Below are 12864 nucleotides of genomic sequence, written 5' to 3'. Positions count from 1 at the left end.
GTACTGTCCTGGGACCCAATAGCTTTTTGGAACATCAAGATACTCTCAGGAAAGTACTCTTAAACAGTTTGGGCTTACAAAGCTGAAATTGCTTCCCAGCATCTAACAGGGGACTAAAGGAGGTATCAATATGCAAGGTACATGTATCAGAATTTTAGTGTGACAGTTCATGGTTCTGCCAATCCTTTCGACATAGCCAGAGCATCTCTTAGAGGCAACACTGGGCCCCATTTAGCTCAGAAAGTGTGTGAATAAGGAGGAATGCCAGAGAGGTGTATAAAATTATGCAGAAAGCAAAGGGGGAGAGAAATTCACCCTGTCATGCTAACACTAGAACCTGGGGATAATGTTTCTGCACACAACACAAATTAGAGAATTCACTACAATAAGTTAATTGTGGTGCCCCCCAATATCAATGGCTTTAATGGGAGGTTGGACAAATTCAAGGAGGCATTATCAGGAGTTGCTAGTCAGAAATAATCTATGTTCCCTCCAGTAAGAGTGGCAGTACGTGTTTGTATATCAGTTGCTGGGGACCATGACTCATGTCATACTTTTGGATACTACGTGAATGGGATACTGGAATACTCTTTTAACAGTCCATAAATTTGATAAAACATTTTTTAAAGTATCTTTATTTTTTAATGCAAATATTATTGTAGGGTGTCTAACTAACCTCTCCCAAACAACATTTGGAGCTCCTGGTGTTGGGTTTCTCTCCTCCCTCCTTCCACTCAGAAAAACTACCAGCATATTCTTAAGTTCTGGTGGCACATCTACCATAACTGCAATGGACAAGGAGATGAGTAGTCAAGGGACATAATCCTTCTGAAACAGGTCTAAGCAACTCAATTCAATAAGAATGGCAGCTTTCAAGGAAAATGCAGCCAACTTCTTGCAGAAATCCCACTTGTTTCAGTTGTGCATTTTGCCCATGACAAATAAAAGAGAATTTTTATTTTGGCCATGCTGGCTGGGGATCCTGTGTCTCCCCACCCACCCCCCACCCCCCGCTCTATGTCAATTTAATATAGGACACACCTCCTTCAATTAAACCGTTTTATTTGGAGGCTGTCTCCTCCTTAGGAGGGATACACAGTACCACAACAAAACCAGATACAAATTTACTGTTTCTCAACAAAAAAACTGAGTGACAGTGGAATCTGGGAACAGACAAAATGACATTTTCAAAAACAAATGCTTATCTGCACATGCAAATAAAATTATGAAATACTGAGTTCTTGTACCTATGGTCTTTCAGTCTGCAGTGAGGCTCTTCACAGCTGAACACTCCCCACGTAAACAAAAAGTAACACAAAAGAAAAACATGAGAACCTGCTCCCTAGAAAGCGAAGGCAGCAGGAAACAGGCTGGACAACATTCTCCTTGCCTGACTGTTATTGTTTTGTAACTTCAAGTCAATTCCAATATTTGGAGACTATATCATAAGGTTTTCTTGGCAAGATTTATTCAGAGGAGGTTGGTATTGCCTTCCACTGAAGCTAAGAGAGTGTCACCTGCCCAAGGTCTCCCTGTAGGCTTCCATAGCTAAGTGGGGAGAGAGTTGAACCATGGTCTCCCACAGTCCTAGTCCAACACTCAAACCACTACCCCACATTACCTTCTCCTGCCTGATATATGCCAGTTTTTTCATGGTCAAAAAGTTTTTCATTTGGGAAAACATCCAAATGTTGAAGGTACCCACCGGTGACTTGAGATTCTACAGACTCAAAAACTCTGTACTATCAGATTTACCTTCCTGTACAGATCAAATCTAAAATGTCCTGTGTGGTCTTCCAGGTGCTGTTGCACAATTCCCACCCTCCTGCAATGTTGGTTACACTGGTTAAGGCCAACAAGAGTTTCAGCCCAACAACCTCTGAATAACCAAAATGTGGCAGCTCAGTGTTGTCTTAAAGCATCGTATATACATATGTTTATTCTGCACTGGTCCAAGTTAAATTACTAATGCAATCAGTATCTGGCTGAGAGAAAACTTACTGCCTTGTAGTGAGTTAAAAGACATAATTTACTTGGGGTTAAAGAGTTAGTGCTTTAAAACAAACATTACCAACAATAAAACACAAGATACAATAGCAGGATTACCCTCCTTGATCTTGTGGCAGATGATATGCAGTCATTTTGATGTTACATTGCATGATACTATGAGAGTTTTCATTTCTTCTTCACATGGAGATTGCTGAGGCACCATAGTATTTTATTTTGTGTATGTCATTAATAAGTTATTCTTTTCCCATTCCACAGCTTCCTACCTATCACAGGTTTACCTAGCTAAGGGAAGAAGTATTTTGATGCTATAAAAAGGGAGAAGAATTGTTTTTAACTGGCATATATAATAGGAGCTGGCATGTACAATAGCAGTTTCACACTATCATCACTTTAAAAAAATAAGCAATGCCAAGGAGTAAATGTGTCTTTTATATAATTCCACATTAAGGAACTAGATGTGGTTGCAAGAATAGTGTTGCTGCCAAAAACTTTACTCTTGTGTTGATCTTCTGCTTTTCATGCCTTCTCCATCTCAACCCCAAGTGGCTGGAATAATGCAAAAGGTTAAGGAAATGTATGACACTACAATGTCACTTGTTTCCAAAACACTGTAGAGAGTGGGATGGGATGTTCTTGATGTTCTATCATTTTTTTCTCACTGCTTTCCAGCCTCCAAGAAGACTGATTTCAGTGCTCAGTAGTGTAGATCACACCTGACTTTTGCCTAGTCATTTATTCTGGTTGAAACAGTTCTCTTTTTTTTGTGTTGCTGTCCCAATTCTCAGCTTTATTCATCCTTGCCCAAGACATATGAAGGGTTTTACAATGGCAGCAGGCCAAAAAAGTCTCTGTCAAAAGTCATAAACATGGGCAGAAAACTCATGGAATCTTTCACTTTGTTAATTCTGCCCAGTCGATGAGGGCAAAAAATGGATGAGATTTGATGTCTTCCACTCCAGCAATTCCAGCACCAAGACGCTCCCCAGAATTGAACTGCAAAAGCTTAGAAGAAAAATATAGTTAGGGAAGTGGATAGCTCCAGAATTAAAACAGAGGTGGCACATGTAGCCCTCCAGATGTTTGACTCCCATCAGCCTCAGCCAGCTTCATGAACAGTCATGGCAGATGGTAGTTATAGTCCAATAACATGTGGAGGACCACAGATCCCCGCTCCTGGAATTTAAAGAAACAACCAAACATCCCAAGTTGCACTTGCTGCAGCATACAAGCAGGGGAGGGGGATTTACCTTCTACCAGGGCCAAATGGCTAAATTTCAGCCTCAAGTACCACATTTCAGCCTCAAGTACCACATTTAAATTTCTTGATTTGGGGGGGGGGGGGGTTTGCAGTTGTGGACTTTTCTGAAGAAAACTGTCTTTTGTACAAAATAGAGTTTTCTGCTTTCACACACATAAAAAGGGTTTTGTTTTGTTTTTGTTTTGCAAAAATAATATGTTTAAATATGCAAAGTTTTGAAGTGGTTGACAGTTTTTTTCACTGGGTTCATGCTCTTTCAACACATCTTTTTATATTAAGAACAAGAACATTTTCAGATTATCTGCACATCTTAACTACTATGTGTAATAAAAAGAAAACAGAGACCACACACACTCAATGCCTTTTATAAGAAAACCAAGGTAATGCACTGTGTCATTTGGGCTGCTTCCTGGCTTCTCACAGTCTAGTTTTACCAATATAGTTGGACAACCAAGGCAGTACTAACACTTTTCTCTCACAATCACTGTTTGTATGCTAATTCTTATTTTACTACTGCAGTGCACCAGCTCTTTAGTTATTTCTTAAATTATCTGTTAATTATTTCTTAGACTCTAAACCCCACCTGCAATCTTAGCTGCACATCCTCAAAATAAATAAATAAATAAATTAAAAAACCCTGAATGTGAAGAGGTACTCAGAATCTCTCCAACATTTTTTAAGTGAGCAGATGATGGGCAACATTATGAAAACTAAGTCGCTTGTTTATTTTGCACTGAAAAAATATACAATATATTCAGACAAGAGGGATGAATATATGAAGAAAGTGAAGCAGACTCTTCATATCTGCAAATTCTGATGGAGAATGATTGCTTGAAAGGAAGTAACCAGCAAAGAGGCATGAAAATATTTACCAAGGATAAAGGAGCCGAAGTTTACATTTTGCCATCTTATGAGACTGTCGCATTCTAAATAAACAGTTCAAAAGAATAATTTCATTTCTGGATTTCCTCTAAAGGACTGACTAAAGTATAATGCAACACCCTACCTCCAATTGTCATTTAGGAGTACTCTGCATTCTTTGGGGCACATGCCTTCAAACGCATACACCCAATAATCAAAGAGAGAAATTTCCCCATAAAATGTATTCATTTGCACATCTTAAGTTGGCTCCGCCACTTAAAATCTTCCTAACCTCCCTTGGTAAAGATAAGGCAGATAGCAAAACAAGCCTCCTTTGTGAATATACATGAGCCGGCAGATAAGCAGTCACAGTCACTGTCACTCTGCCATCCTCTGGAAAAATGTAACAAGTGACAGCAGGTGGTGAAGTTAAGGGCAAAGAAATTTATGTTCTGAAGGTTTTCCCCTTTGCAAGAAAAAGAACTTTAATCTCTGAAAGCAAATGCAGAATAAATTGCAGTAGATCTACATGGATAGAAAACACGCTGGTTTATTATGCTGGCTGGGACAACCTTTGAGAAATACCTTGTAGACAGAGTGCCAGTTCAGACAGCCTTAAGCTCTTCATTTAAATTTTTTCTACAACTGAAATTAAATAATAATATTTCTGAATGGTAGATAAAGAGAAGGTTTTTTGGTGGTTTTTTTTTTAATGAGGTCACTGGTTTTGGAAGCTGTGTCACAGGACACATTTGGCATGTGTCTGCACAGTGTTCCTCTCCTAAGCATTTAGTGATGGGTTGACCAAAGGAACCTGTGAGGGGGTGGAAGAGGAAAATCACAATGACAAATGACTAGCCATGCCAAGAGCCCCTTTTTCCTTTTCCTGACAAAACTTCCTCAAAGAATGAATGGTAGTTTCCTTGGATAGACATACAACAGGAGGTTGATTTACTAGCCAATGGAGCAGACCCTTCCACCTAAAGTCATCCACGTGCAGCCGAGGGCTGGGACAGCTTCCTGTTCAACCCAAGCGACTTTGAACTTGGGGAGGAGGGAAATAGCTTAATGGTCTCAGAGGAGTTGAGTGTTGCTATGTATTTCTTTAATAAAAGGTCTCAAAGATGTCAGTGGTAAAATTCCATTTATTTTCAAACCCTTTGGAGGGGGGAAATCAGTGATGGGTGAATCAAGTAAGTGGGTTTTTTTTTTAATCAAGCCAAGTTAGGCAACGGGTGAATTTATCATGATAGCACATGGAGATAGGTTTGGATCACCACTGCAGCAGTTCTTTTTAAAGAACTAGTTCAGTGAAATCACTGGACTTTGGAATAAATTCAGACTTGTATTATATTCCACGATTGCAGCTGTAAAAGTTTCTTATTCTCCGTCATGCCTTAACCTCTTTCCAGGATGAATCAGGTTTTAAAATAGGGGTGTGGAAATTCTGACCTTCAAGACAGTTTGGATTACAATGCCCATAATATCTTACAATTGGATATGCTGTCTGAAGCTTCTAGAAATTGAAGACTCCTGGTTGAAGGACCAAAGGTCACCCACCTTTGTTTTAAATGTCTGACATACATCCATTTCTACCTGGTTACAAAAATGGTCCACAGACATTATGGCCAGCATCTTCTTAGTAACATACACAGACATAAACACAAGGTAAGTCAGTGTATGTGTATGTGTGTGTGTGTTTGGTGACAGTAGAAATTGATATTCTTTTGCTCCTTCCACAACAACCAAAGCCCCCTGCCTGCACTCATTGCTTAGGTGGTACAGTCCCCATGACCATTCAGTGGCTAAAAAAGAGGCAGGGACTGGAAAAGTGTCTGGCTACATACCTGTAGCCAGACACAGAATTATTACATCCAGAGGCCTCCAGAAGACTTTGGCAGATCTCAGCAGATACTGTCATTGATCTGCATCTGGCTATAGGAACATAGCCAAACATTTCTCCAACCCACCCTGTTCTCATTCAGCCACCAATTAGTTGTGGAAGGGAGTACAGAAGCTCAACAGTGAGATAGCATGAGGGAGGTTTAGAGCAGAGGCATAGCATACTGTTAGCTGCAGAACTTTTATGCTCTACTCTGCCACACAGGATCTGACCCAGGACATCACAGACTTTTATGGGCATATCATTATTATAGACCACTCCACTAACCATTCATTTGTCAATACTTTGATACCTTTCCAGCTTTTAAAGAATAGGTGCAGTTCTATCTGCTTCTGTGCTTTCTGAAGTGCTAAACAAAGATGAGGAGCTTCTGGTGTGGAAAGATGCAGAATTAGGTATCCCGCCAAGCCAATCTACAGACCTCGGAGTGTACTTTCAGATTTGAATTCATTAGCATCTGATAAAGTATATTTCGAACATAGGGCAAGGAACCAGGGAATTACCTGCTGCAGAAGTGATCTGGCCTCTTCTGAGATGTGATCTGGCAAATTCAAACAGGTATGGGTATTTATACCAGCTGGGTGGCACTCAACCAGAGTCTAGAGTCAACCAACAAGAAATGTGATGCATAAGTAAGACAACTGAATGATGAGGAAAATGGGCCATGCATGCTACCATTCTTATAAGTTTACAATCATTTTTTTTAAGATAGTGATTAATATCAAGGAATGTTTCCACAGGCAGGTTTGGGACTCTGGTCCACTGGATGTCCAGTATCTGTGCTAGGAATATCATTAAAACAGAGGTAGGCACTATCCAGGACTTACGGGGTGGGCATCAGCCCCCTATGGGACACTGGAGGGCCACACCACACCCTCAATTCTGCTTCCCCATCAAAATTACAGGGCAGCAGGTGATCAATTTTTAAAAGTCAGTGCAAAAATGGTCAATAGGACCTTTCCATGTCTTACAGGGCTGCTAATGGGAATTGAGATCTTTAAAAAACCCTCACTCATTGTAAGCCCAGATGGTCTTTGTTTATAGAGAGACAAAGACAGTTGTCTAGCTGGCTAGCTATTAGAATATTTATATCCGACCCTATATCACAAAATCTCAAGGCAGCATACAAGTATAATTAATATTAACAGATTAAAGAATAAAAATAAATGTAAAGAGTCTAAAAGAACATTAAGTCAACAAGTTAAAATCTGGTTAAGGTTAAACAGTTCCAAAGAATCAAAAACTGGGGAGCATTCGATGAATTCTACAAAATAAACAGGAGAAACATCCCAAGATGCTCAAACAATGGCTCTTTTATTAAGTAGAAAAGCTTGGGGTATTTCACGCTAAGTTTCTTAACTCTCATTTAGTGAGAGTTAATGAGAGTTCCTGGTTCAGAAATTTCTGAAGTTTGGTTCTAAATGGACCCCTGAAAAAAACGAAAAATAATAAACTCTTCATATCTTGTGAGTAAAAGATCTTAAAATCTTGTTCATAAATATTTTGACCAGTTAGGCCCCAAAGGTTTTAGCCATGTTTTTACTAAATAAAGCTAGTGCTGGCATTAGTCAGGACTTCAAGGCACAGATAAGGTCTCAGAACATTACCCTCCAAGTTCAGATGATGAGAGTGTTTCACCAAAGACATTATTCAATCCTGTCTTAGAATTACTGTCCCTTGACAGTCAAAGACTGGAGTTTTACCTGGAAAATGATCTACGGACGTATCTCAGGCTGTGGTCCACAAGGGGACAAATAACATGTCATCCCCGCATCATGATTGTGATCAATCCAGATGACGCAGGGTCCAGTCCCCAGTTCTGGTGTGAACTGTCCAGACTATATATGGTCAATTAAGTACTGAACCTGTGATATACCATCCTTAATATGGATTTTTAAAAGTTACCTTTTGCTCTAGATCTTCCCAGAAGATCTGGAGCCCTCTGGAGCGATCACAGGTAGCTGTTTCTGACACGTCATGCTGTGCCACCTGCTGCTGCAAGTCGCTTCCTCTGAGGTCAGAGTGAGGTGCCTAGCCATGTTGCTGGGTGGCTCATTTTTGGCCTCAGAGCAACTTATGCCAATAGCGGGCGGCACAGCACAACGTACATCCAAACAGCTACTTGTCATCACTCTGGAGTGCCCAGGTAATGGGGGGACTTCAGGGCAGCTTTGGGGTCCAGAATACTTCAGGCTACTCCTGAAGTATTCTGGCTTCTGCATACATGCCCTGCAACACTGATTTAAAAAATAAATCCAAAATAACCACTATATCCTAACTAAATATTGGTATTAAAGATACCAGCTTGCCCTACATGGAAAACTCAAAAATATTTGGCAGCTTTTCACTGAAGGGATTGTGAGAAATTGGGTGGGAGGGAACTGAGGGTGAAAAACTGGGGAGTGCTTACATAGGTGAATTCTCTCTCTTATTCAGTTTATATGAGAAAGGATAGGATAAGCAGCACAGACCACAATAAGTGGGCAACTTGTCTTGATTCAATCTTCACATACATCCCAGCCTCCCATCATCTCCAAAGGAAAATGGCAATGGCCAGAAATAATGAGACATGTTATTCAACCCAACCTATCATAATCTCAAACAGAGGTGCAACATATAAATATCCATGCTGGCTAGGAGATTGTGTGAGCCTCTGGGAGATGGAGCCCACAAACTATATTGTTCAAGCTCTTGAGCTCAACAAAATTCTGTCCCTCTGCCATGCGCAGCAAGACAATGCAACACCATCAGTTGTTCTGAATGCCTTAGCTTGCTGGAGAATTCGATGTGATATGGAAGCTTACATCTTGAACCTAAGTAAATTAAGATGTAAACAACCCTTGCCATAAATCTTTTACTAAATAATTCTCAGCACTGCCTTACCTTCCCAGTAAGGAGTTCAAAGAGAAGGGCGCCCAGACTCCACCAGTCACAAGCCTCTGTTTCTTCAAAGACAACACCAACTTCTGAATCAAAGACATTTGCAATTAAAATGCAAGGATCAAGTACACCTTCAAATGCATATTTACAAAGATACTATAATGCTGATAGAGCATATCTGAAGTTATTAAGATTATTATCTTGCTACTGCGGGCTGCCATATTTTTTCAGCACAGCCACACATCATTATGAATATAATAATATGCACTTCTAATAGGAATATCAGTTCAATATCAAGATTTAATATCTTTTCACACACTTGTGTATGCAGGCACACATACATGCATACACACATGCACAAAAAAAACCTTCCTGCCTTATGAAATTATTGAAACAAAGCTGCCCCTTCTTGTTATGTCTCTCCAACAATGCAATGTGAAGAGAAATGCACTCCTCCTAGCACAGCAGAGGTAGGAGCATGCCCCCAAGAAGATATTTTCAGTGACTTGTACAGGAGCATCTCTTAAGTGCACATAGCAATGGTGAAAGGATAGGATTATGGAGCTCATTGAGTAGCCTTGAGAAACCATTTATCTCTCAGCAACAAAAGATGACATGGTTTTAGCAACTTAGCAATGTGTTTTTAATTATTCTCTCACCTTGCTGGCCCATCTTGAGGTTCTAAGACAGATAAGCTACAAACCAAAATATAAGAAATGATGCATCTTGGAATGACAGTGAAGTTACTGACAGATATTGCTCATGGTGGGATCTGGAGACAACTAGAAATGAAAGTGGGGTATGTTTTCTGGGGGCATCTCTGATGTGATATGAAGGGAATGCTCTCTATGGATTAGAAGGGGGTGTTCTCTATGCATGCAACTTCCAGGCACTCAACCTTGGACAGCTGCTTAATCACAGAAGGTGTAGGCTGCCAGGCTTTCTTTTTATGCCTTCAGCTGGCAATGTCAGCAGCAGGCAAGGCTCTGGATGCCCCTTCATTTATATTTAGAGTTATCCAATTTTATGGGAACTCTCAAAGCCCATGGGCACTTTTAATGAGATTCAAGACTCAAACAATACTGGAATAATACCTTATACTGCACAGAACTATAGAGCTTAGATGCTTTTTCTTAATGACTTTTTATTTTACTTTTCCATTTCCTAGTGTCTCCATTTTTGTGGTTTGGCCTTTCAGAGATGGCCATTTCCACTTTCAGAATTAAAGGAAGATATTTTCCTTAATCAAGGAAAAGGCTGCAGGAAATCATTTGCTGTACACTCTGCCTTCCTTTGAATGGGTCAGATTATTTCCCCTACAGCCTATTGCTAGTAATAGGTTCAGTACAGTATATCAAGTAAGTATGGTTACTTTTACTCACAAAGTGCATCACAGGGGAAAATTAGAAAAGTATAGATGGTGAAGTGCTTTCAAGTGATACACAATCCAGCCAGCTAAATGTGATTCTACATGAAGAAAAAGCTCTCCTCATACACCAAAAGAAAGCTTTAACATGCCATTAATCTAAACCCAAATACCAATTCTTAATAATTAAGCCATTGCAATCACATCAGCCAAGTCATTTGTACAGTAAACACCAGTGACCTACAAACTTAAGTGACCAGTAGGGTTGTTTCCTATTACTGCAATTCTTTCTGGCAGGGCTCTGAGGGCTCTGAATTCCTTAGTGGATACAAGCAATGGTGAGGGATATTCAGAGACAAATCTGGTATATTTGGATTTGGACCAATTACAAATAATTAGGTGAGATGGCCACTGGTCCTTTTTTTGGTCCACAGGATTTCATGTAAGCATTTTTCCTGGCCCAAGTGAAGGTGCAAGGGCCTCAACCTGGTACATTTGACATACAAAGCATATGCTCCACTCCTGATCTACAGTCCCTCTCTGATCCAACTCTTTAATGCTTTTGCAGCATTATAAGCCCCTTTGTATACAGTGGGTTATTTCGTGTATTCTGATGTTGCCAGGTATCTTCCAGACATAACTACTGTTCCCTGCAGAAGTATTCACTTCCCTTTGACTTCTCCACATTTTGTTGTGTTACAATCTGGAATTGAAATGGATATAACTGCATTGTTACCACTCGATGTACAGAAGATGTACACAAGTAAAAGTGCAAAATCTTTTCACTGTGCCCCAAAAGTTCAGGAAACAAAATGAAAACTGTCTCTTGGGGATAATGATGTCTTCTACAAGATATGGCAGTTGCTCATATCCCTAGTACATGAGTTCTTCATTGACAAATACATGTACATGTGTATACACATCATATCTTGGAAATGTTATTTTTGGGTACTACAGCTTCCAGCATCCCCCAGCTATCATAGCCATAGGGCTACAATTCTGGGAACTGTAGTCCCCAGAAAGAAAGTTTTCCAAACTCGGACACACAAGCATACAAAGAGATGTACCAATGCAGACCAGGCTACTGAATCTTGCAACATCTCTACTGATAGTCCACTTCCAGGATCTAAGCTATTCCCAGCCTTGTTCTCTGAACACACAAGGGACTGAACCTGTAACTTTCTGCACTTCTTTTTTTTCAATGCTTTATTAGCAAGCTCATTATTATTCTTCAGGATAGGGAAGTAGCATAAAAAGATTCCTGTTTATCAATTTGTACCTTTCTGCTTTTAAGGAGAGGCCGAGAACATATTATTTTTCCACATTTTCTGTTGCAAGGGAGTCTATGTTGGGTAGTTCCTCCTTGTTAAAGCAGCCTGCACTTCATTCAGTTTCAGCTCTCCTCCTATGTTCATATCCAAAGTGACAGTAACACATCCATCATTTCCCATGCTATTATCAACCTCTAAAACAAAAGCCTTAGGCTAGGATAGCACAGAAACCCAATACAGTGGTGCCTCGGGTTACTAAATTAATTCGTTCCGCGGCCGCTTTCGTAACCCGAAAAGCATTCGCAAGCCGAAATGCCATAGGCGCTAATGGGGAAAAGCCGCGATTTCGTGCGAAAAAGCCAAAAAAAGCACCAAAAATTTTTTCGTAACCCGAAAAAACATTCGTAACCCGGAACAATTATTTCCTATGGGATTTTTTCGTATCCCGGAAATTTCGTAACGTGGGTATTTCGTATCCCGAGGTACCACTGTAGCTTTAAGAGGCGTCATTGACTTGCCCCCTTCTTTGCTTAAGAAAACCTAGCTGGACATTTCAAAGAACTCATTTTACTTACACACACACACACACAGAGAGAGAGAGAGAGAGAGAGAGAGAGAGAACGTCTGCCTTAATCTCTTCTCTCCCTCTAGCTCTCATCTTGTCTTCCTATCATTATAGATTCCATTCTTGCTATCCTTGACCTATGGACTGCCAACCTGGAACCCATACTTGGCCACAGTCTTGGCCTGAACAAGACCATGCACCTTCCCAAGCACTTGGCATGCTGAAATCAGAACAAGGCCATTGTGCCAGGAATAATTCTGATTCCAGATCCTCTTTGGGTTTTGTCTCCCACTAGTTGCACTGCTTCATGCTCCTCCTTTATCTTGCACTGGACAAATGCTTTGGAACCTTCTTTTGAAAAGACAACCTTCATCATTAGGTTTAAAAGCAAATCATATGCACGTGACTTTTAAAAAAGAAAAAGAAACCAATAAACCTTTGACCATAACAAACAAAAGCCTGAAATACAAGGAACATTTCATTTCTGCTTTGTGAAAAAAGGGGAGAAATCCTCCTTGTGTTCAAAGAGATTAACAGTGATAGTAAGGATCTTTCTTTTTCTTCCTGCTAGCTACTCCAAGATAGATTTTAACACTTCCTTTAAAGCCATCTGGCAATATGAAAAGGACAAAGTTGTTTAGCGCTGTGTTATCAAAGATGATAAACATTCATTCCCAGCCTGCCCTTCTTGGCTACTTCCAATTATATTGAAAAATAACTAATCTTCCCCCCCCCCTTTTTTTTTTTTTA

General features: G+C 40.1%; 1 protein-coding gene across 6 annotated transcripts in view; it reads right to left on the bottom strand.

Annotated features, from left to right (window-relative positions):
• Positions 1-1045: 1045 nt before the first annotated feature.
• RPS6KC1 (ribosomal protein S6 kinase C1) overlaps positions 1046-12864 on the bottom strand; it is a 179880-nt gene continuing 168061 nt past the window's right edge. For all 6 annotated transcript variants that reach the window (XM_042445857.1, XM_042445884.1, XM_042445867.1 and 3 more), the window contains 3 exons: positions 8916-8998; positions 6536-6631; positions 1046-3012 (listed from right to left, as the gene is read on the bottom strand). In XM_042445857.1, coding sequence (XP_042301791.1) covers positions 2902-3012; positions 6536-6631; positions 8916-8998 — 290 coding nt within the window. In that variant the 3' untranslated portion in view covers positions 1046-2901. The remainder of the gene's footprint in view (positions 3013-6535; positions 6632-8915; positions 8999-12864) is intronic.

This window comes from Sceloporus undulatus, chromosome 1 (assembly GCF_019175285.1).
Source record: "Sceloporus undulatus isolate JIND9_A2432 ecotype Alabama chromosome 1, SceUnd_v1.1, whole genome shotgun sequence".
Lineage (NCBI taxonomy): Eukaryota > Metazoa > Chordata > Lepidosauria > Squamata > Phrynosomatidae > Sceloporus > Sceloporus undulatus.
This window is presented reverse-complemented; position numbering and strand designations above follow the sequence as displayed.